We start from the raw sequence: 25,952 nt of genomic DNA on the forward strand, positions 1-25,952 counted from the left end.
TAGTTTTATTGCAACACAAGCATCTCCAAATTATCTGTGGCTGGGTTTGCACACTATAGTGTAGAGTTGAAAGAGACCAAATGGCCCACAAAGCCTAAAATATTAACTGTCAGGTACTTTACAGAAAAAGACTCCTGTTTAGCTTAGTACGTTTGATCAAAATTTATTGTTTCTTATTATTGATAGTTGTAAAGCTGAAAGAAATTGTTTGAAAGCAGTTACTGGTAATGGCACAGCTCTAATTTTCTTCACTTTGCTTAGAGAGTGCTTCTTGCCTTGGGAAAACTCTACCTCTTTGATCTTAGTTGGCTGGACCACTGCCCCCTCCCCCAGAAATGTCCATGAAGTTTGGTCATAGTATTCCACCCCCAGCAGGGAGCTGGACAGCACTTGTTGAGATCTTTTTGCTTTGAATTAAATGTTGGGTCTGGATAGATCATGTGGTCCAAGAGGGACAGATTATTTCTGGGGCTGGGCAGATGTTGAGATAAGGCATCCTTGTTGGAAATAGCAAGATCACCTTCAGGAATAACTAGAGAGGATCCCCTAGAAATGAGAGTGGGGTTGCTGCTACTTCCTGTGTCCTCAGAGGAGAATAAGCCAAGCCTTGTAAGGAGCTTTTCCAAGTTAAAGACCTGAAACTTAAACTTAATTGTCTTCATGGTAAATCTACCTATGTCCTCAGGTCATAGAACATAAATCTGTTTGAAGTTTTTCTTTTCACAAAAATCCTTTTCACTTGTGCACTAGCATTCTTCTATTTTCCACCACCTTCACCACAGCCAACCTCTCCCTTGCCTCCCCCCAAATAAGGTAAGAATCTTAAACCAAATGGGATCAGTAGAGGAATAAAATTATGTTAAGAGTATATGTTTCTTAGAGAATCATTTAGATGGGATAAGGCAAAAATATGACAATATAGGAGCTGGGATGAATCAATGAGTATGGTGTATGGTGAATAGAAAATGAGCAGCGAATTGGAAAATGCATCCAGAGCTGACCAATATATGACCTTTGGCAAATAAAGTGACCTCATCTATAAAATGAGGGGATTGGTTTATATGCTTGATAAATATATGGTGAAATGGTATTAGATGATATTTGGCTCTAGGATTCAGGAATACCCAAATCCTATCAGTGATGAAAATACCTACTTTTCTACCCTCTCATCCCAAACTGTTACTCGCATAGGAAAGTGGTAGCAGAAACTACACACACACACATACACACATATGTTTATTTGTCAGAGCACTTGGGTCTCAGCTGGTAACATTAAACTGGTTAGCTGAGGTGAGCATCCTAGGGGATCCCTTCCTACCTTCATTCCCTGAAAACCCAATCCCAAACTTCAGGTTTGGCCATAATCCAACTGACCTTCCAAGAGAGAAGCAGACAAAGGGAAGAGAGGACAGAAGAGGAAAAAGAAAAACTCCTTTAAGCAGGTCCACTTAAGCTACAGGGAAAGAAGAGAGAGAAGAGAGCAAGCCATACTTGTGTGCTGACCCTCTTAACAGTGTCCTCACCTGCTTGCAAACATGACCTAGTCTGTAATGAGATCAGTATCTCATCTCAGAGCCTTTATCTGTATATAATTATCCTTGAAGTAGAAAATTAAGAATACAGTAAGCCCTGCCATTTGTTGTTTTAGCGTCTGTAATTTTGATTGTTTGCAGGTAATGCTGAAGATCTGTGCCATATAATTCACAGTGTTTTAGGTGTGTGAATTTAAATCACAGGCACCATATGAGATGATGTGTGCCTTTGAATGATGTAGTGAGTCTGTTGCACAGCATATATCTTTTAGGAAGGCTTTTGTTTATAGAGTGATTTTTTTCAGTAGTTTCAAAAAAGAGAGTATACTGGTAATGAGAGTGAGCTCTAGAACTTTTATGATTTGTAGATAATATTTTTTGATAATTTTACTGGTAATTTTAAACACAGGTCCAATATAAGTGGAATGGAGGAAGGAGCTGCGATTACCTATTATAGGTCATTATGCTTTTTAGTATCTTAAAACAGTCCCCTGCATCTGTTATCTATTGCTACAAACAAACCATCTAACATTTTTGTGACTAAAGCAATATCAATTTATTTTTCACGATTCTGTGGATTGGCTGGGTGTTTAGTCTGTTCCTGTCACCTAGATTCACTCATGCAGTGGCATTCACCTGGCAGGTCTGCTGGGCACTGGGCTCAGCAAGGGCAGGTAACGTGGCTGGGGCCATGTTCTCCACGTGATCTTTCATCCCAGGTGTTAGGGCAGCAGTTCTAAGAGGGCAAGCCACAATGCACAAGCACTTTTCAGGCTTTACTCTGCTGAAGTCTTATTGGTTAAACCAACTCACATAGACAAACCCAGGGTCAGCGGGGGAGGAGAGTATATAAAAGAACTTGGATACTGAGAGGCATCACGGGCCAGTACAGGAGTGATTAACCCACTGTACCACATCTCCAAACTGTTTTATCTCTCTCAGCCAGAATTGAACTGTTTGATGTTGCTTTAATACTGTCTGTAACTTCATTCCATACCACTCTTTTCTTATCTCCCGCCCCACGCAGCTTCTAAAACTCCCCTGACACTTCTCCGTGGTAGGGTCTCTATTGATGTGTCTACCTAGAATGCTGTTTCCTCTCCACTTCCCCCCAACTCTTTGCTCACCTGACTCATCCCTTTTCATCCTTCAAGTACAGTGTCACTTTAGGGCAGTCTTTCCATGCTAGGTAGGTTTTACACTTTCCTTGCATACTGGATTTTTCCTTTATAGCATTTGTAGTAGTTATTGATGTCTGTCTGCCCATTAGAACTCATGAGGACCATGTCTGTCTAATTCATTTTTTGTGTTTGACCCCACTTTTATTCCCACCCCACCCCCATTATCAGTCCTGTGTTCACAGTAGGTACTCAGTAAACATTTGATGAGTGAATACAGCCAACACCAATTTTCTTAAATAGCTAGTAAGACCTAAAAGACTACTTGTGCTTGGTTCTAAGGCAGTAGAACCAAGTTTTTATATGTAGAACCGTTTTATAAGTAGAACTGTTTTTATATGGCTCCATTTTTCTTCACTGTTGGGATCCTGTTTGTTGCTCACTGCTTTTGTACTCCTCTTCCAGTCCTCCAGCGCTGCTTTTTTAAAATTACTACTCCTTTTGGAGCCTTCTGTCTTTGACATATTCTTTTCCAATCTTTACCCTTTTCTATTGTTTTTTTCTTTCTTTTTCTGCTTATTTCTGATTGTTGTAATTACCAGATTACAACATCTTTCTAGAGTGAATTTTTTGTTTTCTTTTTCTGGATAATTTTTATTGGTACTTACCACTTATGAATCTTGAATGCATCTTGTTTCTGTTTTTTAAATGGGTGGTTTCTGTATTAGGTTTTTAGGTTGCCATGTAACTTGAGGTGGTGTTATAATTTAATTATTTAGGAAATTGCTCTTTGAGATCACTGTATAATTAATTATAGAATTCAAATTTTTTATAGTTAAATTTGTTTTAATTGAGGAATAACCAAACTCCTTGTCTTTCTTCACTTTTAAAATTCCATTTATGTTTCATATTAAAATTTCATGTTTAGGATAATAATAGAACATTTCATGTGAATATGTCATCATGGGAATATGTCATCTAGGAACATATTTAAAGATTAGCTTTTATATAATAAGAAAACTTAGGATGGACTTTCCCAGATTAGTTTTTAGGAACTTGAGGCCACACATGCACATAAAAAAAGCTGAAATGTTTTGACTGTTAATCTAGGCTATTGTGATTGTAGAAAAGACTTTTATTTATTCAGTCATATGACTTCTCTTTTCCACATTCAGTTTATTTTTAATATTCATTGAAAATATATTAAATTTTTTTCTTTAACGCTATTGTATATTTTTTGTTTATTAAAATAATAATCATTGTAGACAGTTATTCAGTATTAAATCATAGTACTTGTTGTAGATATTTGGTTGTCAAGCAAGGATTTATAAGTCTTGGTATTTTTCAGTCTTTTCCCTGTCTTCAGCTGATTCTGTAATAAAGAAACGTCTGTTTTCTTGACCTAAAATTCTTATTCTGACCTGCTACTTAATGTTGTTATTCTGATAATATGATTTGAGTCTTATTCAAGATGAAACTTCTTTTAACAAAGTTAGTATTAGTATAAAGGGACTTGGAAGAAGTAGTTTTCTTAGTTTTGGGTCAGTGTGGCATTGGCTAATATGTATAGAGGTAGCAATGGCTTTGAGAAGAGAGCCACCTTCCCAAGACTTTCATGACTGTGGAAAGGGACTAAGAGTTTTGAGTCTTTTGTGCTTTAAAATTTTTTCTATTTCAAAATAATTTCATACTTACAGAAAAGTTGCAAACTCAGTACAAAGAATTTCTGTATATCCTTCAAACACTAAAATAAAGGTCAATCTCTGATTATCATGGTATAATTATTAAAATCAGTATGCAGTTTTTAATTAATTTAACACATGTTTGCTTACTTGGGGCGAAGTATAGGTGAAGTAGAAGTATACGCTTACAAAACTATTCTGCTTAATGCATAATAAGTCATACAGAAAATTATTCTATTTTAGAATAAGATCTGTGACGTGTCAAGATTTTATACAAGATACACAAAAAGGTACTCTAGAAACATGAAGAAAAAGCAGTCGTTTCAACCTGGAGAATCAGGGAAATAGTTCTTGACTGGTGCAATCAGCCCCAGAGAGGTGGAAATGCCCTGCTGAAGGACAGTGGAAGGGATTCATATCCCAGAAATCATCCTCCATTTTATTTCTGCCCTTGGCAATGGAAGTTCTGAGGACGAATGTGCTATTGCAGTAGCTCAGCACTAAAATATCAGGGATACGTGATATAGAACAGTTTCTGTTTCAACAAAGTTGATATAGTACTTTTTCCCCCTTTTAATTAACAAATTTTAACCCTAACATTATTGAGCTAATAAGAAATAGATTTCCTTTCCTAAGCACTTGTCCTTAGGTTGTTTTTCAAGAATACCTTCTTGATTATGAAAGACAAGAAGTAATGGAGTTGATTAGCTGTAATTACTTTAAAGGAATGGAAGGAATGTTTTTAAAAACTTAAGCCACTGTCAATCTAGAGTTTAAGGGATAGTCACTGTTTTTATTATTTCTGGCATTTGTATATTAAATGTTATGGTATTCTTGCATTTACTGTAATTCTGAATTAATCAGAAAAGGTTTTTATAAGGTGCTATAGTACATAATTTTCAGACTTCGACAGTTTAAGATAAGAAGAAATGAAATAGGCACACTTAGACTGATGATAACATTGTAGCAAAATTTGGGAAATCCCATTACTGAAAATTGCTGATTAGTTGGGTTCTTTAGTATTAAAATTTTATAAGTTGTTTTAGAATAAGGTTTATAATGCCACCCATGTTTGTGTGGAAAATTGTAAAATTGTTTCCTGGGTCTTTATTTCTTAAAAACAGATGTTTTAAGATTTTGTTTTAAATTTATGTTAATGTTTAAGTGGAATTTTGGGGTGTTTGATATTGTTGTTATTAAGTTCACGTATACATCCAGACAGTGTTTAACACTGTTAATATTTGGTCCTTTGGCAAGGGGATTTCCATAATGGAATTTCAGACTCTATTTAATAACACTTTTTTCTTTTGCAATCTGTAACTTCTTATTTTCTTGTTAAAAAATAAAGAAGATTCTTAGAATTTTTTCTTGGTATCTCGTTTCCTAATTGCTTTTCTTTTTAGAAATGACTGCATTTTGACAGCACCATACTAAAAGGGCTGTAATTTATATGAATTTTCCTTGGAAAACAAATTTTCTCATCTGATTTTTTAATTTTTCAGCTTGGTCTTTAACATCTTTGGATAATGTGTGCAAAATCCATTTTTCTGATGTTTTCAGTGCTAGGGATCTAGGGTCAGGAAGCCTGTGGAGGTATCATGTTGACACGGTGCACTTGCAGCACCCTGATATGTTCTGAGCAGGCCAGAGACACACCCACATTTTTCAATCTACTCTTTTTTAAAATCCAGTGTCCTACTTTCTAAGCTATCTTCATAATTTTTAAAATGGCGCTTGTGGAACTTTTCCTGCTGCTTTGTGTCCTTCATGACTGTCTGTGAAATTTAAAGATATTTGGTCTGCAAAACAGCATTGAGCACTGTTATCTGGGAAAGAAAGTCTTTCTGAAATTTTGATCTCCAGCAGTATAGTGATCTTACATTTCTGACTTTATTATTATTAGAAAAGACTTGCTTATAGAATAAGTCTTTGGAATTCTCTTATCAAAGGAGGGCATTCCTCAAGCATGGTTAAGTAACCCAAAACAGTGTCATCTCCAAATCTTAGTATAGTCTATTTTTTATTACAGTGCCCAGTATTCATTGAACTGATGTACCAAATTACTTATCTCTCATTTCTGGTTATTTGAATGCCTTCTATTTAAAAAACCATAATTAATATTAGTATTTTGTTTTTTATATTTATATTAAAAATACAATTTTTGGTTTTATTTTAAAGTATTTCCTTAATTTCTAGTTTAGGAGAGAGATTCCTGGATCAGAAAAAAATTATTGTTTTCAGGGGATTTGTAAGTGCCGTACTAGTAAATGGGTGTATTACTCTTACAGAAACTGAGATTGAATAGTTACATTCTAGATTATAATATACAGGAAACTTAATTTAGAATTAAATGAAACTTTCCAATGTTTCATGATATAATATACAGGAAACTTAATTTAGAATTAAATGAAACTTTCCAATGTTTCATGATATAATCATGAGGGAGGTTGGCAACATGGTGTACTGGAAAACTCTAATTCATGTTCTCAGGTGTCCATTACATATAACAAATTAGCTTCTGTCCTGCACATCTAAAAGGGTACTGATTAGATACATCCTTGGGAAAGTTGGGGCAATAGTCACTCAGATCACTTTCCATATCTTTAATCTAGCTTTCAAGCTGTATGTCTAGGTGCAGTTCACTGAAAGTCTTTTTTTCCCCTCAGTTTTACCATCTTTAAAAAAGGAAATATTAGAATTTATCTTCCAGGACTTCCTTGGTTGTCCAGTGGTTAAGACTTTGTCTTCCAATGCAGGGAGTGCGGGTTTGATCCCTGGTTGAGGAGCTAAGATCTCACATGCCTTGTGGCCAAAAAACCAAAACATAAAACAGAGGCAATATTGTAACAAATTCAATAAAGACTTTAAAAATGGTCAACATCAAAAAAAAAAAAAATCTGAAAAAAAAAAAGAAAGAAAAAAGATTTTTCTTCCAATATGATAATATGTTCAGTGTCCAGCAGGGTAATTAGTAAACATAAGTCTTGCTTTCAGGTTTGACTTAGTACCTGTACTTAAGTAGTTAACTGCTTTATGGAAGTCAGACTTTACTAATACTACTACTTTGTTGCTCAAATGTTCATTTTATTGGAAAACAGTATGTAGTACAGGGAGTAAGAATACAGCATCTGAAGTCACAAATTGTCTGAAGTAGAATTTCAACTCCGCACCTCAGCTGTGTGATATTGGACAGATTATTTATCCTCTTTAACCTTGGGTTTCTCAAGCATAAAATGAGGTTATAATAGTAATAAAAATTGAGTTATATTTAAAAGTGCTTATTAGCACATTCCTTACACATTTAAGCCTCAATGAATGTTAGCTTTCAATAATTATTTTTAGTATACGTATTGTATTAGTTATTTATTTCTACATAATAAATACTTCAAAAAAGAGCTTAAAATATCAGTGTTTATTACCTCTTTGTTTCTTCGGGTCCAGAATTTAGGAGCAGTTTGGCAGGCGGTTCTGGTTTGGTGTCTCTCACGAGATTGCAGTCAAAGTATTAGCAGAGGCTGTGGTTATCCTGGTGTTATTTTGAACGTAATGGCTATAAATTTTATATTTTGCAGACTATGTCTTCAGCAGTGGTACAGTTATATGCAGCAGATCGGAACTGTATGTGGTCAAAGAAGTGCAGTGGTGTTGCTTGTCTCGTTAAGGACAATCCACAGAGATCTTATTTTTTAAGAATATTTGATATCAAGGTGAGTTTTGTTTTGCTTCCACTTAAACTGTAGGTGATTAGACTTTCTACCTCAATTATAATTTAGTATATATTTGTTTACCCTGTATGTAATATATAAATTATACTTAAATTAATATTAGAAGAGTGAAACTTGGTATTAGATTTTTTTTTTTTTTTTTTGGTATTAGATATTGAAGCATGGGCATTGTGACCAAATTGGGAAAACATCCTAAACCAGAGCATGAGTAGTTCTCCAGTTTATCTATCTGCACATTAAAGGTTTTGTTGGTTTGTCTGTTTTTATTCCTTTGGGGCTTGGGCTTTTCCCACATTCTGCTTTTCTGTTGATACTCTTTATTCCATCCTGTCCATTACAGACTAGCATATATAGTTCTTTCAGGGAACTATAAAAGTATATTTAGCTTGGTGTGTACTTATTTGCAGTGGCCCAGGTTTAAATCATTGTACAGTATCTATAATAATGTATTTGCTACCCATGTTATGTTGTTTCTCAACATAGGTATGTTCAGATTTTCACAGCTTTGTATCCGTCACTCTCAAACATAAATTAACATTGTCTTAGATTGGATGTCCTTTGTTAGGAATTCATCTCTGATAGTCACTGTAAAAATAATATTTTTGCTGAGATGAACTCTCCATTTATCTTTTAAAATCTTTTCTGTGGGTAAGCCTCCTTGCTTAATATTTATCTGTGGGGATAAGTATCATGGGATTGTAGTTACAAACAAATAAAACTGACTTTGAACTCCTGGACGATACTTATGGTTAGATAGATTGTAATCAAACTGTTTTACTTCTCTGGGCTCCTGGCTTATTTATTTATAAAATGGGATAACCATCTGGATCTGTTGCAGAGTATTTCCCTGAGATTAAATGAGATTTAAGTTACTGCACTTTATAAATTAGTAATTTGTAACATCCACTTCTCCATACCCCAAGACAGCTGAGACATGTGGCATATTCCTGTTACTAACAGTAGCTTACTACGGCAGTGATTCTGGGGGATGGGGAATACATGCATAATTTAAAAGACACTCCTGAGTCCTTTGATATATTTCTTATCACCAAGGAGAAGCACTGTTTAGAAAGCAAATATACATATAACTCCACTGAGAAGAAAGGGATTCCTTTATAATGATCATAATGTGTGTACAGCATTTTAAAATATTTTTAAATTGTGGTCTAGGTGGAACCTTGCATTTCAGAATAGGGCGATGATTATATTTCTGTAACCATTCATCTCCAATTATAGATAACCATTGCTAAATACTTGCAATTAGCTACCTTTGGTATTAAGGTTAATTATATTTCTTGTACTACGGCTGTCGATACAGTGGCTGTCGTTATGACAATCACAATCGCCCATGGATCCCTTCACCTTAGTTTAACCTTGGTGCACTTTAATCATCAGTATCTCTCTGCACATGATTGATACTACTTATGTAACAATGTTTAATTAGGAGACCACTCTGCAAAAGTTAGGAATTCGAAGATTGTTAATGAGCAATACAGAGAAGGTATATTTGACCCTCCCAGCAGCTACAGAATTGAGGAAAAGAGAATGAAGTCCTCCTGTAATATTTTATAGCATACAGTCTAAGTACTGCTGATGGAAGTATTCATTGATGATCAGTGCATGTACAAAAATATCCTACCCCTTTCATCTAACATTGATGATCTAGTAATTGTTCTAGTTATGTATTTGACCAAGTAACTATATTTGGAAATGCTTGGCTGATGAGATTATATCTTAGCATACTGAATTCAACTCACTTGATATGTAGTTTTTATGAAAGAAACATTATCCAGTATTTAGTTTTGTTACTGCTGACTAAATTATATGATATGTTACATATGTATTATACATATATGTGGTCTGTGTGAATGTAAAAGCTGTTATTAATATAAACAGTTCCTTTAATATGTCACCTGCTTTGTTTTTATTCCTTTTTTTTTTTAAATTCCTAGAGGTTTTCTTATTGGTAACTCTTATTTTAACTTTTACTTTTGTCTAGGATGGGAAACTATTGTGGGAACAAGAGCTATACAATAACTTTGTATATAATAGTCCTAGAGGATATTTTCATACATTTGCTGGAGATGTAAGTCATATTTCCTTTACTGCCCTGTTTAATGTAATTGCTTTTATATTTGTCTATGGAAAGTATTTATGAGTTTTTTGTGTAAACATTGTATAAAATATAAAGAATTATTTTACTTTTAAAAGCCTCTTCACAGATTATGGCTTAATAGGAAGCAATGGCTAAGATTTTAAGGGGAAAAAAAAGGGTTTCAAAGAGTACTGTAAATGTAATTTGGTTTGTAGAAAAGAGGCTTGTTTTTTCATCTTCTCTGTCTTTGGGCAAATAGTTTAACCTCTCTGTGACTTTGGACAAGTAGTTTAACCTCTCTGAGTTTTAGTTTTCTTATCTATGAAAATGAAACCACCAATCCATGGTAACTTTTAAATATTGAAGATTGTATTGCCTTTCAAATTATTTTGTGAAAGAATAGTTCATGACCTAGAAGAGTACTAAAACACAAGGGAAAAAAACCAGAATTTTAAAAACGTATTGCCTATGCTTGGGGACAATGTTAGAAGGATTTTTATACCATATACTCATAGGAGTTGTCTGAGTGACTGGATTGTGGGTGACTTTAATTTTCTTTGTTTTCATATTTGTTTTCCTAAATTTTTACAGTAAAAGGTTGGATTAGATGGTATATCCGTCTTTTCAGAAAGTATTCTCTTCTTCATTTGTTGTTTTTCATATTTTTCCTGATTGCATATAAATATATGTACATATATAAAAGTGTGGACTGAATGCCATAATAATGTCAGTGTGTTTCCACACTTTTAATAATTTACATGAATTAGTTATAATTTAAATAGTACATGTAATTAAGCTGCAAAATAAAAACATACAAAAGATAAGAGTTGATGTGCATTTGATCAGTGTTTCCTGTGTTTGCCTTTTCAAATCCAAATGCTTACAGAGCTCTGTTGAAGGATCAGATTCTATTTACTATTTTGTTTTGTTTTGTTTTTAATTGAAGATGAAGTATTTAACATTTGAGTGTCTACTGTGATAGGTTATCTCTCCAATAGTAATCTTTTACTTTACCTTCTCTATGCTTTTTGCCTTCTTAAGTTAATCAGGTCATAAAGAAAGTTCTTGTCTGCTAATAAAATGAAACTTTCCTTCTTCAGAAATGTACTTCTGTTAGTTATTAACTTTTTTGTTAAGCAAAGCTAAATTTGTGGGTATTGTTGTTTACCTTTTTTGATGAAAATATTTCAGACCTGTCAAGTTGCTCTTAATTTTGCCAATGAAGAAGAAGCAAAAAAATTCCGTAAAGCAGTTACAGACTTGTTGGGCCGGCGACAAAGGAAATCTGGTAAACTTTATTTTAAGTTTCTTTAAAACAGGAGCTTGCTATGGCTCATGGGACAGATCTGGCCTGCCATCTATTTTTGTAAATAAAGTTTTATTGAAAAACAGCTATGCTTGTTGGTTTATATATTATCTTTGGCTGCTTTTTTTCCACAACACAGTTGTATAGTTATGGCAAAGAGTATATGGTGCACAAAACGTAAAGTATTTACTCTGTGGCCCTTTGTAAAAAAACAGGTTGCTAATCCTTACCTTAAAAGAGATAGTCTTTAGTGAGAGCTGATTTTTTTCAGATTTATTAAAGAACTCATTCCAGTAACCTTTGTTGTTGGTAGCATTTTATATATACTGACTTAAATTTGCATTTTTATGGCATTATTTTGTAACTTACATTTAAAAAAGTATTTTATAGTTTGTGAACAAAGACTTTAGGCAAGCCTGGAAGCAGATAAGCAGAGTCACAAACAAGATGTGTAAACATTGCCTTGCCTCTATTTTGTCCCTAATGTTGTATATTATAAAATCATAAGGAACTTAGTTTAATGCATGAGACTCTAATATACATAAGACAATTAGAGAGTGATTCAGGATAGTATAAAACTTTAAATTCATTGATGTAGAACTATTTGACAACAGTCAAATACCAGGCCTTTCTGTTGTAAAGTGGGAGAAGGGTGATTAGGAAAGGTGAACTGCTCCAAAATCATCTTCTTAAGCAGATCACTTTTAGGAGAAATAACGTTTGGGAGTTGATATCAGCAAATAGATCCCCTTAAAACTAGCCGTGCCCAAATGTTCCTTGAAAAGTCTTTCTGTACATCGAAGTATACGTTACCCCAGTTTCAAAATCACTGTATTCAAGGATGTGCTTTACCAGTAAGAGGGAATAAGTCAAGAAGAAGGAAGGCACTGGATCTGGAAAATAGGAATGTAAATGCATGTATTACATTTTATACATATTTATTGTTATTTTAATGGGTTTCCAAAAGGGAGGTAATGTAAAAATGAAAGTAAAACAAACTACATTGTTGCCTCACTACTGCCATCCTGTTATATCCCCCTTGTAATGAGTAAATAGGGGAATTATTAGGAGCCTGTTGTTTGTTGTTACTTCTTTTGGGGCCAAGAGTGTTTACCGCTTGATTCCATGCTGTGGAAGAATTTAATTCCGTGGAATGATTTATGGTTCAGTTCTTATTTCAATGACATGTTGTGGTGCCAGGCCAGGGGCTCCCTGGGACTTCTTTTAGTCACACTACATGACATTTTCAATGTAAAAAAAGAGTAAAAAATACTTCTTAAAATATTGAATAATTAACTTTGAAATAGGTAGGTCACTTAAAGGTGTCTTTTGCCTGGTGCAGGAATTCTGTTTTATACAGTTCCTAAGCTTTTAGGCATAGTGTTTCAGAAACAGAAAGATCATAACATACCGGAGACAGCTGATTCATTGTTGAGTAGCCCTCCATGCCAAGTCAACCTTCAGTCTCACCTCTCTTTAACTTAGATGCATGAGTTCCAACTTTTGGAGCAACAGAGAATTAGGCTGTTTTCTTTCCATTAGCCATTTAATGTTGCGAGCCATCTGCCATGCCCTCCTTAGGCCTTCACTTTATTTTAACCAGTTCCAGTTTCTTATTCCTCACGTGATATAATTTATAGACTCGTCATTCTGTATACTGTGTTCTGAATGCACTATAGATTTTTATGTCTTCTTCAGATGATCCAGATTTGAGAAAATGGTCAAGCTTCAAATGTGTCCAGATTTGAACACAGTATTCCAATAGTGTTATAACTAGTACTGTGATACTAAAAATGTCCCCTGATATGATTAAACACTGTTCTGCTACTGTTTCCAGCAAATACCTCACACCATTAGCTCACATTCTTCTTAGTTCAGCCAAACCTTCTCTTTTTCATAAGAATGGCTCTGAAGCCAGGATCGTGTCATGTTTCTAAGGAATTGCTTTTTAGAACTTATACTCTGAACTTTACATTATCTCAGCATGTTTCCATATTTGTGTCACCACCAATTTAAGAAGTATTTCCTCTCTGGATGCACAGGTAACATCACCTTGGGAATTTGAGATTTGACATTCAGTGACATAGGTAGGACATACTTACATCCAATGTTTTAGAAAGTTACTTCATCAGACCACCAGATGGAGTGATACATTCATATTTCCCATTGCCAGGATTTTCCATGAGTCCCTCAGTTAAAGCCTATTAATTTTAGGATTGTGGCTAATTATAAACTAAATATTTTATTATATTATTGTTTATGGATGTTAGTCTTATAATTTTGGAAAATTTTGTATTAAAAAAATCTGTGGAAATTGTATTTGTTGAAAATTCTTCAACCACTTTTGAACTTTTCTTGAAACCCAAATTATGTCAAACTTGATATGAGTATGAATGCAAACAGTGAAAGAAGTTCTCCTGGTATTACTCCTATTTAATTGGCTGTAGTTTTTCAGTATTATTTTGGTCTGCCCCGGTGCTCAGGCATCTCTGGGTATTCCCATTATCTTCATGCTTCCATTCAGCCCCATAGCTTTGAATACTGTCTGTATGCTGCTGACCCCCAAAGTTTTATCTGCCCTGTTGACTTCTCCCCTTCAGACTTGTGTACTCTAGTTGAGTGTCAGAATAGCCTTCAGACGTAGTGTGTGTGAGCAGAGCACTTGATCCATGTTCTGCAACCCCAGTTAGACCTGCTCCTACTCCTCTCCTAGTCTTCCCCATCCCAGTAAAAGACATGGGCTCCACCATGTCACTCTGGCTCACGATGGTTCTTCATAAACCCTATCAGTGAGTCCCATTGTCTCTACCTTCAAAACGTCCTGGATCTGTTTCTCACCACCCCTGTTGCTACCACCCTAATCCAAGCCACCATCGTCTGTCATCTGAATGACCCTAACTCACGCGTCTCCCTGCTGTCACTGTATACCCCTGCTAGCTCTTTTCCACATCGTAACCAAGCAAAACTTGTAAAAACACAGATTAAATCATGTCAGTTCCCCTATTCAGAACTCTGTAAGAGCTTCCTGTCATAAAGAGAATACAGTCTATATTCCTTAACCCATGACCTGGGGGGTCCTACATGTTCCAGTTCCCTGGTTCTCCTTCGGACTTCCCTCCTTCCACTCTTCCTTTGGTTCACTGCAGTCCGGTATTATGGTGTTCCTTCATGCTGTACCCTCTGGAGGGCCTTTAAATATGTTGTTCCCTCTCCTGATTTATTCAGATGTCTGCTCAAATGTCAGTTCCTCAGAGAAACTCTTGTTAGCTACGAGGGTGAGTCAAAAATTACCTGCACTCTGGTTATGTTAAAACTTCTGTTGGACGCACTGTCTTATCAGTGCTTTCTGTTCAAGGCTACTGTCTCCCCAATCATTGCCATGCAGGTGTGAACATGTTCTATCAGTTCATTTGTAACTGTGGTGCAAGCAAAAGCAGATGCCCCTCTTGTGATTTTGCACGAAAGAAGAGTAGCGTGCAGTGATTTCGTTTTTTGTGATCTGAGGGCGTGCACGTGCACACACTTCTGCCCACACTGTCGACACTCTGCAAAAACTTTGAGGTGTTAAAGCATCCTCCCTATAGTCCTGATTTTGCTCCGTTGGACTTCCACCTGTTTGGCTCCCTGAAGGCAGCCCCGAGGACGAAGATTCACTTCTATTGAAGAAGTGAAGACAGCGGTGCATTCGTGGCTCGCAGCTCAGCCTAAAACATTTTTTAATAAGGAAATACGGAAGCTTCTTGACAGATGGACAAAGTGTATTGAAAAGGAAGGAGATTATGTCAAAAAATGATGTATTTGTCTTTTCTAAAAGTTAATTAAATTAAATTCTACAGCCAGAGTGTGGATAATTTTTGACTCACCCAGTTTAAATGAGTTAATTTTTTAAGTTTATTTTTGCATTACATATGTCTAATTATATTCTTTTAATTTATTTCCTAACAGAGAAAAGACGAGACCCCCCAAATGGTAAGCTCTTTGATAATTCTTGATCAAAAAGATCTTAGGTTATAATTTAATCCTTGTAGAAACATGTATCATACATTAATACCTAGTATTTAATATCTATGATTAAATACTGTAGTTTATTGTGTTCTTATTTTAAAATAAATAACAGGTGGGACTTAGAAATGTACTATTCTTTGGCTTTTTTCTAGGATGAGGAAAGACTACATAGGGTGAAGATCAGTATCACTGATATCTTAATTCCTTTTTCACAGTTAAGTTCAGAATTGTACAACTGGTTTTAATGTCTTCCTTAAAAGCAGTAGATGTTATCAAGCATATTCATTTCCTACTTTCATGTTTGTCTTTTTTTTTCTTACTTCGAAATATTATTTCATACTGGGAATACGAAACTAGCCCTTATCAGAATGAACATTTAGCTATTCTGGTGTGTTTAAACAAATAGAAGCTGTGCTTGTTGTGCTGATGTGTTTAGAACACATAGTAGCTGTACATAATCCTCCTTAATTTGATTATGAACACTTGAAGTAATGTAGGTTCATTTATTTAAAATATCTATATTTATACCAGAGAATACAAGCAGAATACCAAGATATAAAGGACAAAGTCGCAGATCTCTAGGGCAGGGAGTCTCATCCTGGGCCCCATAAGCCCTCACTGGAACTGTGTGCTAAATATTATATGTGTTCTTTTCTTTGGGGAGAGAGGATCCATGGCTACACTATAAAGTGTAGATGTTGTACATGTTGAAATGGGATCCCTGACCCTGTGATAGTAAAGAACCATTGCTCCAGGAACCTTCATTAGAATGGGGAATATAACTGCTGCTTTTTAAAGGCATCTCAAATTCTCTCGTCAGAATTTAGAATGATTATTCAGGGAAACTTTTAATGTAGTACAGAGTTCTTAATATATGACAGTTGTTGGTTTTTGTTTCTTTTAGACCAACATATTGCCTTCTGATTTTCTCCTTAAATTTGTTTTCCTGATACAAAAACATGAACCAAATATTGCTGTATTAAATTTTGGATTATTTACCTTATTATAATTTTTTAAAAATCTGACTACCTTCAGTAGTGCTTACCATGTGCCAAGCATTGTAAACTTTGACTTTCTCTTTTAAATGGAAATGTTTAATACGTTATAGGATTGCTTGGAGATGAATGAAGCAATCAAAGTGTTTAGCATGGTGCTTAATCAGTATTAGTTGTCATGATGAAGATAATGACAGTGATAGTAATAGCAGATACTATTTAATGATCATTTACTACCTGCCAGGCACTGTCCAAAAACCATATGAAGTAGCTGCTATTATCCCTATTTTAGATGAGTAAACAGGCATAGATAGGTAACTTGTTCAGGGTCACAAAACTAGGAAAGTGGAGCAGAATTCAGTCTCAAGTGTTCTAACTCCAGAGCCTGGCCCCTTAACCACTGTGCTGTGTAAAAATGATTTTGAAGGAGAAACTGAGACATAGAGAGAGAATGGGTAAGTAATGTGCCTTGAGGTACGTAGCTAGTATGTTGCAGAAACAAAGGAAGCAGGAACAGCTGAGCCAGAAGTCCTTCACCTGTGAACCTTTAATGTGGTGGTAGGATTTTTCCCTTGCTGTGTGCTCAGTATTTTAATATCTTTTTTAATTTTTTAAACTATTTGTTAGAAGGCTTCCTAGTGGTAGCATCTTTGGGGAAAGTTACCGGAGAGTATAAAGTGTAGATGTTGTACAGATAATGTAATTAAAGTTAAGGATGTAAATACTTTATGATTTTTAAAAATTTAGTCTTTTCAATACATATAAAATATATTTTTGAAGAGGCACCTAACCTATGAAATAGAATTTGTATATTCTTTATAACCGTGGTGTCTTACAAATTTATTACCCCTAGTAAGAGAGATACTCATTATTAAATGTAGTTTCTTTCTCTGAGATTGTTCTTGGTTTTAAATCTCTAGATCTAAAGTTTTAACCCTTTGGTACAATGGTCCCAAACTCTTTTCCATTAAATAAACAGAGTTAAAAACATGGTATTGTTAAAATGCAAAATTATACAGCATGTTTTGACAGTATTTGCATACTTATTTATAAAATATACATAAAATAGTTGTTAATAGAAGTTTTAATATTTTTTCTTGCTGTGCAGTTGGTTGCCTTGCTCTCCGCATGGTGTGGAAAACACTGTTTTGCAGGTGGCATATTAATTTTCTGCATTTGCTGCACTGCCACTAGGTGGCAGTGGATACTTTAACTGCCTTGCAGTGTCTGTATGGGGGCTTTGTCCCAGATCCTCACTTAGAAGTTCAGTTTGGCAGACCTTTTCAAATTGTACCGATTAGAAAGACACTTTATGTAGAGGTAACATATATTTCTGAAATACAGTTCAGTGTCTTCCTCATTAACTCCTAATCCATACTTTTTTTTTCTTTATTGGTGAATCTCACCTTTTAGCTTAGACGCTTTCCAATGATTTGTTCTCAGCTTCATGACTGCTTGACATCAGAGGCCTCTAGGCCACCTTTTCCCAACTCTTTTACCTTGGTGAGAGCTCTCTGCTTTTTATGTAATTAAGGGGAAGACTTTAGTTTGTTCTCTTAGTTTTAAAATTAACTAGAAATGCTGTTCAGTGAGAATATTAAAAAACCTTTTCTGTGACAGTTGTCCTTAATCAGAAGAAGGTAACTAGTCATTTGACTGCTTTTTGAAAAAGAAGGGCAAGGCCCCCTTCAATATATATTAGTACGTGTTCTTAGGATGAGTGTAATTTCAGAAATAGAATAATTAAACTTTACTGGAAATGAGTATTTCTGGTCCCATATCTTTCATAAGCTCTATTAGGAAATGACTCTGTGCCTTACACAAGTTATCACTTTTTTAGTCTTTCACTTTTGAAACAAATATTTAATTGAGCTTTAGAGCAGTATTTTAAATTTATTTCCTAACATCTTCAAAACGTAGGTAACTATTGTCGACAGAAATAGCCAAATACCTAATTTCTTGAATGTGTAAAAAGCCTTTTTTTCTAAATTTTGAAAGTTATTTGTAAATATTTCTTGAATGATGAACTGTTGGACTGCAAACTAAGAGAACTGATAAATTGGTAAAGAAATAAAATACATTTGTAAAGTTAGTATTATCAATCACCTTGTCATTTAACTTCTGTGTAAAAGGTATAATAGTTTGTAGAAAGAGTAGTGGACTAGAGACCAATATAGCAGAATTCACCTTCCCCTTTGTCACTAATTGTATGACTTTAGACAGGACACCTGACTCTTCTTGTCCTTAGTTTTTATCTATAAAATGAAAGATTTAGAAAACTCTCTAATTTTCCCAACTAATACCAATTTTCTCTACAACTCTGTAATCTGGATTTTTCTATATAGACAGTTAAATAATGTTTTTACCAATACTGATGTAGTTCATGTGTAATGACACTAAGTAGCTAATGCCACAGCTTTATGAACTGCTTGGTAGATGCATAAAGGAGGAGGGGAAACTTTGGTATTCATTCTGCATATCACTTATTTTATTCCTGTCTTCTTCATCTTTGAACTTTCTTCAGAGATGGCAGGTTACTTTTATATAAAATGAAGTAGCATCAAAATATTTTTATTTTTGTTTACTCCTAAAAGCTAATTATAATTGCTAAATTTTGTAGGTTTTTAGGTTTTTTTGGCCATGCTATATGGCTTGTGGGATCTTAGTTCCCCAACCAGGGATCGAACCTGGGCCCCCTGCTGTGGAAACACAGAATCCTAACCACTGGACCACCGGGGAATTCCCAAACTGTTGTTATTTTTTAATGGTGAATCTGATTCTTCCTTTATTATTGGTATTTGGACACCTATTTCAGGAAGGATGACATGTAGGAAGAGAGTGTCTAACTCTGAATTACATAAATCTGTCTTAAGTTCTTAAATGTTAAGTATAAAGATAAGAGAGTAATAATTTGCAGCATCTTTTTGGATGGTGTTGCTGATGATTGGTTATGATAAATTATAAAAGGAGAGAAAGCAGAAAGGGAAGAATGAGAAGTAAAAACAGATCACTAGATAAGTCTATGAAGATATTAGTATGGCCCCAATTTGACCCTCTAACGCTCGAATTCTAGATATTTTTAAGAAGTCCCTTATTTTGTGAAACTGCAGTGAACTCTGAAATCTTGAATCTGAACAAATTTGAAAACCCAGTTCTTTACTATTTAATAAGCCTTCTATATTGCTTAACTAACCTTTAACTTTTGATCCAGTTGTTTTCAGATTATTCCTTGACACTAAATCATCTTTTAGTGGTTTATCCATAGTTCACTAGCTTTCATTTTTTCCGAGAAGAATTTTTATTTCTTACCAACATGAGCAACTTCCCATGGGATTTTGTATGAAATTATAAGTAGAACTTTTAGACATTTACATATCATACTTATGTAAGTAGGACTTTGAATATTGAGGGAAAATAGCTGAATCTTGCACATCTTTCAAAATTGATAAAGTTTATAATTTTATTTTAACTCTATTTCATCTTTAATAGTAGAGGGAGATAGTTTCATGTAATTTCCCATGTAGGTAAACATTTTATTTCAGACAACTTTTATGAATAGGATGTATTTGAGGTTTTCAGCATAACTGAACAATTATAGTCAAGTTGGCATTTAGTGATCACTCAATATACATTAGCCTATAATTTCTTGGGATTTCTATCTGCCATTCTATGATTGTGTTGGGGATTCCACAGACCACCCCTCCAGCTGGTGATTCATTAGAAAGACTCGCAGGACCGAGCACATAGTAGTACTTATGGCAGAGATTTATTACAGTGAAAGGATGTGAAACAAAAATTAACAAAAGGGAAAGACATATGGAGTTAAGTCTGGGGGAAACCACACACAAGCTTCCAAGAGTATTCTCTTATTGGTCACAGGGGATATGCTTAATTTCTCCAGCAATAAATTGTTGCAGCACACATGAAATGTTGTCTAAAGAAGTTCAGTGCCTAGGGTTTATTGGGGGCTAGTCACGTGGGCATCTTTTTTCTAGCACAAACCGAGATTCTGGACTCCCAGAAGGAAAGCAGTGTTCAGCATAAACCACACTGTTAGCACAAATAGTTGAGACACAGTGAGCCCATCTTATCAGGGCATACTGGGAACCATCTTGAAATCCTAGAGCCTAGATGCCAGCTAAGGGCCAACCTTGCAAGCAGGCCTTTCTAAAGATACTAGTCTCAGGCCTGCTCTGCTAACTGTTTCTCTGCACGATACTGATTATATTTTATACAACATTTAAAAAGTTGTCAATATAATCATCTCAGAGGAATTTGGTCTAATAGGAAGGTTTGTCAGAGAATCATATATTAAAATGGAATCTCTAAGGAACATGTGTTGCCCTTTGGTTAAATTTTTTAAGGAATTTTTAATGCTTCATTCAGACATAGTTTTAAGACCAAGAATACTTTTGTGAATTATAAAACAAATTTTTGTGTGCTACATTTAGCATCACTCCTAAAGATGCTATTAATAATACCTGAAGATGCCTGAGATCTTTTTAATATTGATCCTTGTGGAAGATGGAATGTTTGGAGAATTTTTCTATTTTAAATTTTTGAGCTCTATACTTGTGATAGCCAAAGTGTATGTATAATAATGGGGGAAATATTACTGAGTTAAATATGACAGTTTTAGAAAAAATGGTAGTAATAATTGTGTAAGTATTTTTTTCCTCATAGACTAATAAAGTTGAAATAAAGATGTAAGATTTCTTTATTAGATTTAAAACAAAGTAGATGCTTCTTTTCTTTTACTCTTCTTATATAATGTATGCCACTTTACCAATGAGTAATGTGTTGGATGTGAGGCTGTTCTAGTCAAAATTTAGTGGATCGAGTCAACTAAATTTAAATTCTTGTTGAAAATTCGTGTTCTTCATAAGATTTAATGTTATAAAGATACAAGTTTGCTTTGAAATAATGTATCTATGCTAATTTGCTTAAGAATTTATTATAGACTTTTGAAATTTAGGAATTTTTGAAGTTATTTATAAAAAATTACCATACAAGTTTAAAATTTAAATAGTTTATAGTAATGAAGTGGTCCTACTGCAGAAAAAGATACTTAAATTATAAATTATAATTGTAATAATTATTATTTTAAATTATATCCCTTTCATATTATTTTGACTTTATTTGTAGGTCCTAATCTACCCATGGCAACAGTTGACATAAAAAATCCAGAAATTACAACAAATAGATTTTATGGTCCACAAGTCAACAACATCTCCCATACCAAAGAAAAGAAAAAAGGAAAAGCTAAAAAGAAAAGATTAACTAAGGCAGATATTGGAACACCAAGCAATTTCCAGTAAGACAGTTCTTCTGTTATTCTTATCATTATTTTCAATTTACTCATTTCTGCTCTTGATCTTTTAAATTGTTAGAAAGTTTTGTTTTCTTTTTGGGAGAGCCCTTATATTTATCACTTGCATACCTTTTTTAGCTATAAATTTTGTTGGAGTATTTTAATTTGCTCAATAGACTTTTTATGAATCTTCATTTATTTACATTTCCACCCATCAGAAAAGAAAAATTAGAGTTGTTTTTTCAACTCGTTGTTGGATGTGACAATGAAAGCTCACTTTTCCCTATAAGTGGTATTTGGAAATTGCCTAAAGACATTGTCCTAATCTGTTCGGGCTGCTAACAGAATACTATAGACTGGGTAGCTTATAAACAACAGAAATTTATTTCTCACAGTTCTGGAGGCTGGGAGGAGGCAGACAAGATTTGGTGTCTTGTGAGAGCCCACCTGTGTCCTCACATGTTGGAAGAGGGTGAGAGAGCTCTCTAGGGCCTCTTTCTTAAGGGCCCCTTTCTTAAGGGCCCCAATCCCATTTTGGGGGGATCCACCCTCATGACCTAATTATCTCCCCAAATCCTCATCTTCAAGAACTATCACATTGGGGTTTAGGTCTCAAGATAGGAATTCTCAGAAGACACACTCCGTCTATAGTAGGCATCAAACCTTTGGTACTTATTTGATGTATTTCAAGCATTCTCTTATGCATTATTTCATTATTTCATTACAGAATTCCTGTCCTCTCATACATGTAGTGCTTGTGTTCTTATGCTAGTTTGGCAGGAAATGGTGCTTAGAAAGATTGTGCAAAAATGTTAAGGCTCAGATTAGTAGCAGAGCCAGGGCTAGAATCCTGGTCTCTTGACTACTTGTACAGTTTTTCCCTAAGTGTGATTATGTCTATGAGAACTATTAGTTCAAGCCAAAAATTCACTGGGTGGATTGGATTTCATATATATTATGTTTTTAATGCCATTTATGCATTTTTTTCTTCTATTTTTTTTTTCTTTCTATCTACTGCTTTAGGCACATTGGACATGTTGGTTGGGATCCAAATACTGGCTTTGATGTAAGTGTCTTTTCATGCCATAAATATTATTATTCTAAATATGTGGGAACGTCACGGCCTGTCTTTAGACTTTTACTCATTTTTGTGAACTCTAATGTTGATTTGAATGTGCTTGTATTTATGTTCATGTTCCACTGAGGTTTGAAATCATAGACTCTTCTATCATTGATGGCTAAGTCTCTAAAGAGAAAGTTTTTTTTAACTCCTGGGTTTTATCTTCTGTAATGTAAAATCTCTTTGTTTTGAAAGCCAAGGGGAGAAAATTATTTATGCACAGTGATCGTTTGAGAGGAATATATGCCAAATAACTGGAAAGTACTGTAATCAAATTCTGAATATCCAATTGTTAAAATTATCTAGGTCTTTTTATTCTACTATTCTTTTTGGCAGTTTCATCATTCATTAATTTATAGCATTGTGACCAAAATAGTTGGAACTTGGTTACCTCAGTATACATATTTAACATTTGATAGATAATTAGGGTTTGGAAAAATTATTTTGAAAATATTTGTGATTGAGATCAAAAATTGTTTTGGTTATTTTCGTTAAAACTACAGTGTTAGCACTGGAATATTTTTGAGTGCCTGCTTGTGTTGGGCACTGTACAGAGTGCTTGGCTTATAAAGAGGGTCTTGGCTTATAAAGAGGGTCTTGACCTCAAATTTTTGAACGGATTTACTTTTTTTGTGGTTTTTTTCTAATTATTTATACCTAAATCTTATTTAGGACAAGGTGAAATAGGTGAGCATTAGAGATGTCTGAATCATGAAGGGATTAGTAAAAATCATTTGGGATAGATTTTATAGTTAACAGTTATTTTATCTGTTCTAGCTGAATAATTTGGATCCAGAATTGAAGAATCTTTTTGATATGTGTGGAATCTCAGAGGCACAACTTAAAGACAGAGAAACATCAAAAGTTATATATGACTTCATTGAAAAAACAGGAGGTGTTGAAGCTGTTAAAAATGAACTACGAAGGCAAGGTAACTTTTATTTCTGTTTAGGCATTCTGATCTATTTTTTCTTTTGAAGTCAGTTTCATGGATGACAACCACATACATTCATTTGAACCTTTTCTTAAGCAGAATGTTCAAAGTTATGGATAACTAGTTTGGCCCAGTGTACTGTGTTTTACATTATTTCAGTACAACTAAAAAACATGTCAAGGCTTTTCTTATTATTAAAAAGTCATATTAAATTAATGAAAATTCATACAAAATCTTCTGGCTATTTGGTTTTAGAATAAAAAATTGTAGTTGCGTAATATTTCACTTACTGAATGTTAGAGACCACCGTCAAAGTTGTTTTTATAATTCAGAAGTGGTAATTCAAATATGATCATGAATCCTGTAATGTATAATAAGCATTTTTGGAATATATGTATATAATGAAAAATCTGTTTATTTTGAAATACATTTTTTTCTTGGCTGAAGTATAAAATTTGTTGTTTGGTACCTGAGAACACAAACAACTTGCAGCCTTTAAGATCTGATATTTTATTTAAGTCACCATTTTTTTTGTTCGTATCCTAATAATTATCACAGTAAAATGCAAATACAGTTAACTCTGAGTTTTCCAATATGACAGTTATCTTTTTGCCACCTTATTCATTTGGGGTTAGGTTTCTTCTTCGTAGTTTTTGCAAACTCATGATAGACAGTGTACCAAAATAAAAGCTCCAGTTAATCACAACATTCTTCTAAAGAATATAACTGTCATTTTAAATTAGGTATTTGACTTAACCTGTATCTTTTTCACTGCTGATGTTCATTCATTCATTCATTCATATATTCAGTAAACATTATTATGTCAACACTGGTCTCTGCTCAGGATATTTAGATATAAAGATATGGTTTCTGCCCTCAGAAATCTTACAGTCTACTGTGGCAGCAGATATGTAAACAAGTACATAATCATCATTACTTTCATGTAAACAGAATGCTCATTCCATTGAAACTAGTATGATGCTAATTTATCTTATTTTGTGAAAAAATTACATTTCTAACATATGATTTTTAATAAAAGCATCTGGGGCACAGCAACATTATTGTTTTTAAATGCTGTCAAATTGAGTCATAGTTAACAGTTAGTATACAGGTGATGGAAGGTCTTAAGGACCCTAATTTGTTCCTTGACTCTCATTTTCTCCACTGTTACCACACACCTTCACCTTATACCAAAGTTACAGGGTCTCTCTGAGCTCTCTGAATTTGTAAGTTTATAAATACTCTTGATATTTATTAGCTAGTCCATACTGCTGCCCTCTCACCTGAATGTCTGTAACTGAGTTATCTATATTAACTTGATTGAATTTGTTTTTAAAATTTTGTTATTACTGCTTTTTATCCTAGCTGCTTTTAAAACATCAAATTAGGCAAGGTCTTTCCTCAATTGAATTACCTAAAACAAAGAAAAAAAATTCCACAGGCATTACAAAAAACATGCTTTGGGAACTTATACTCAAGATTCTTATACTCAAGAATCTAACTCCCAGTGTGGAACCTTTTAGACACCCAAGAATGATTTTATAGAAGATATGTTTTTTTAGAGGAAGAATAAAAAGACAGATTAATGATTTATTAAGGAAATGTTTTCTAGGCAAAACATATAATGTGTTCAGAAGTATGAAGAAAAATTAGAGAGGGAGAAGTTTATGAAGTTGTCATAAAAATATATTTTGTAAAACCTGAATCAAATCTCTTGAAACTTATTTTGGAAAATCATGTAATAAAGTTTGTAAAAAGTAGTAGACCTTGTGATTTCCAGCATATCTTTTTGTGTGTGTCTGTGCAATTGTTTGAAATCCATTAATTTATAATAATCTGCTCTTTAGGTCCACCACAATGGAGTGGTACGTATGGGGGATGTTATTTGACCCAGTGTACTAAATTATGCATGTATTTATTGTCAGAGAAGCTAGAGCTCATTTTTCCTGCCTCCAGATCTAACATCCAGTAAAGTTTTCTGCCCTCTATTCAAACTAATGTTTGGGATGTATAGATACTAAGGTGAAAAAGGAAATTTATTTCTCTGTGAGTCAGAGCTCATATTTCATCTGTAATTTAGATAATTTTTTTGGAAGTGTGTGGATTACTTCTTACAGCACCACTGTTGT

General features: G+C 34.1%; 1 protein-coding gene across 1 annotated transcript in view; it reads left to right on the top strand.

The window, feature by feature from the left end:
• Nucleotides 1-25,952, top strand: part of WASL (WASP like actin nucleation promoting factor) — a 64,149-nt gene that overhangs the window by 21,872 nt on the left and 16,325 nt on the right. Inside the window, 7 exon segments of the mRNA XM_057730949.1 lie at nucleotides 7,905-8,039; nucleotides 10,057-10,143; nucleotides 11,344-11,440; nucleotides 15,404-15,427; nucleotides 21,604-21,772; nucleotides 22,793-22,835; nucleotides 23,667-23,820. Of these exon segments, the coding sequence (XP_057586932.1) occupies nucleotides 7,905-8,039; nucleotides 10,057-10,143; nucleotides 11,344-11,440; nucleotides 15,404-15,427; nucleotides 21,604-21,772; nucleotides 22,793-22,835; nucleotides 23,667-23,820 (709 nt within the window).

The sequence above is a fragment of the Hippopotamus amphibius genome, chromosome 4, assembly GCF_030028045.1.
Source record: "Hippopotamus amphibius kiboko isolate mHipAmp2 chromosome 4, mHipAmp2.hap2, whole genome shotgun sequence".
NCBI classification, from domain to species: domain Eukaryota; kingdom Metazoa; phylum Chordata; class Mammalia; order Artiodactyla; family Hippopotamidae; genus Hippopotamus; species Hippopotamus amphibius.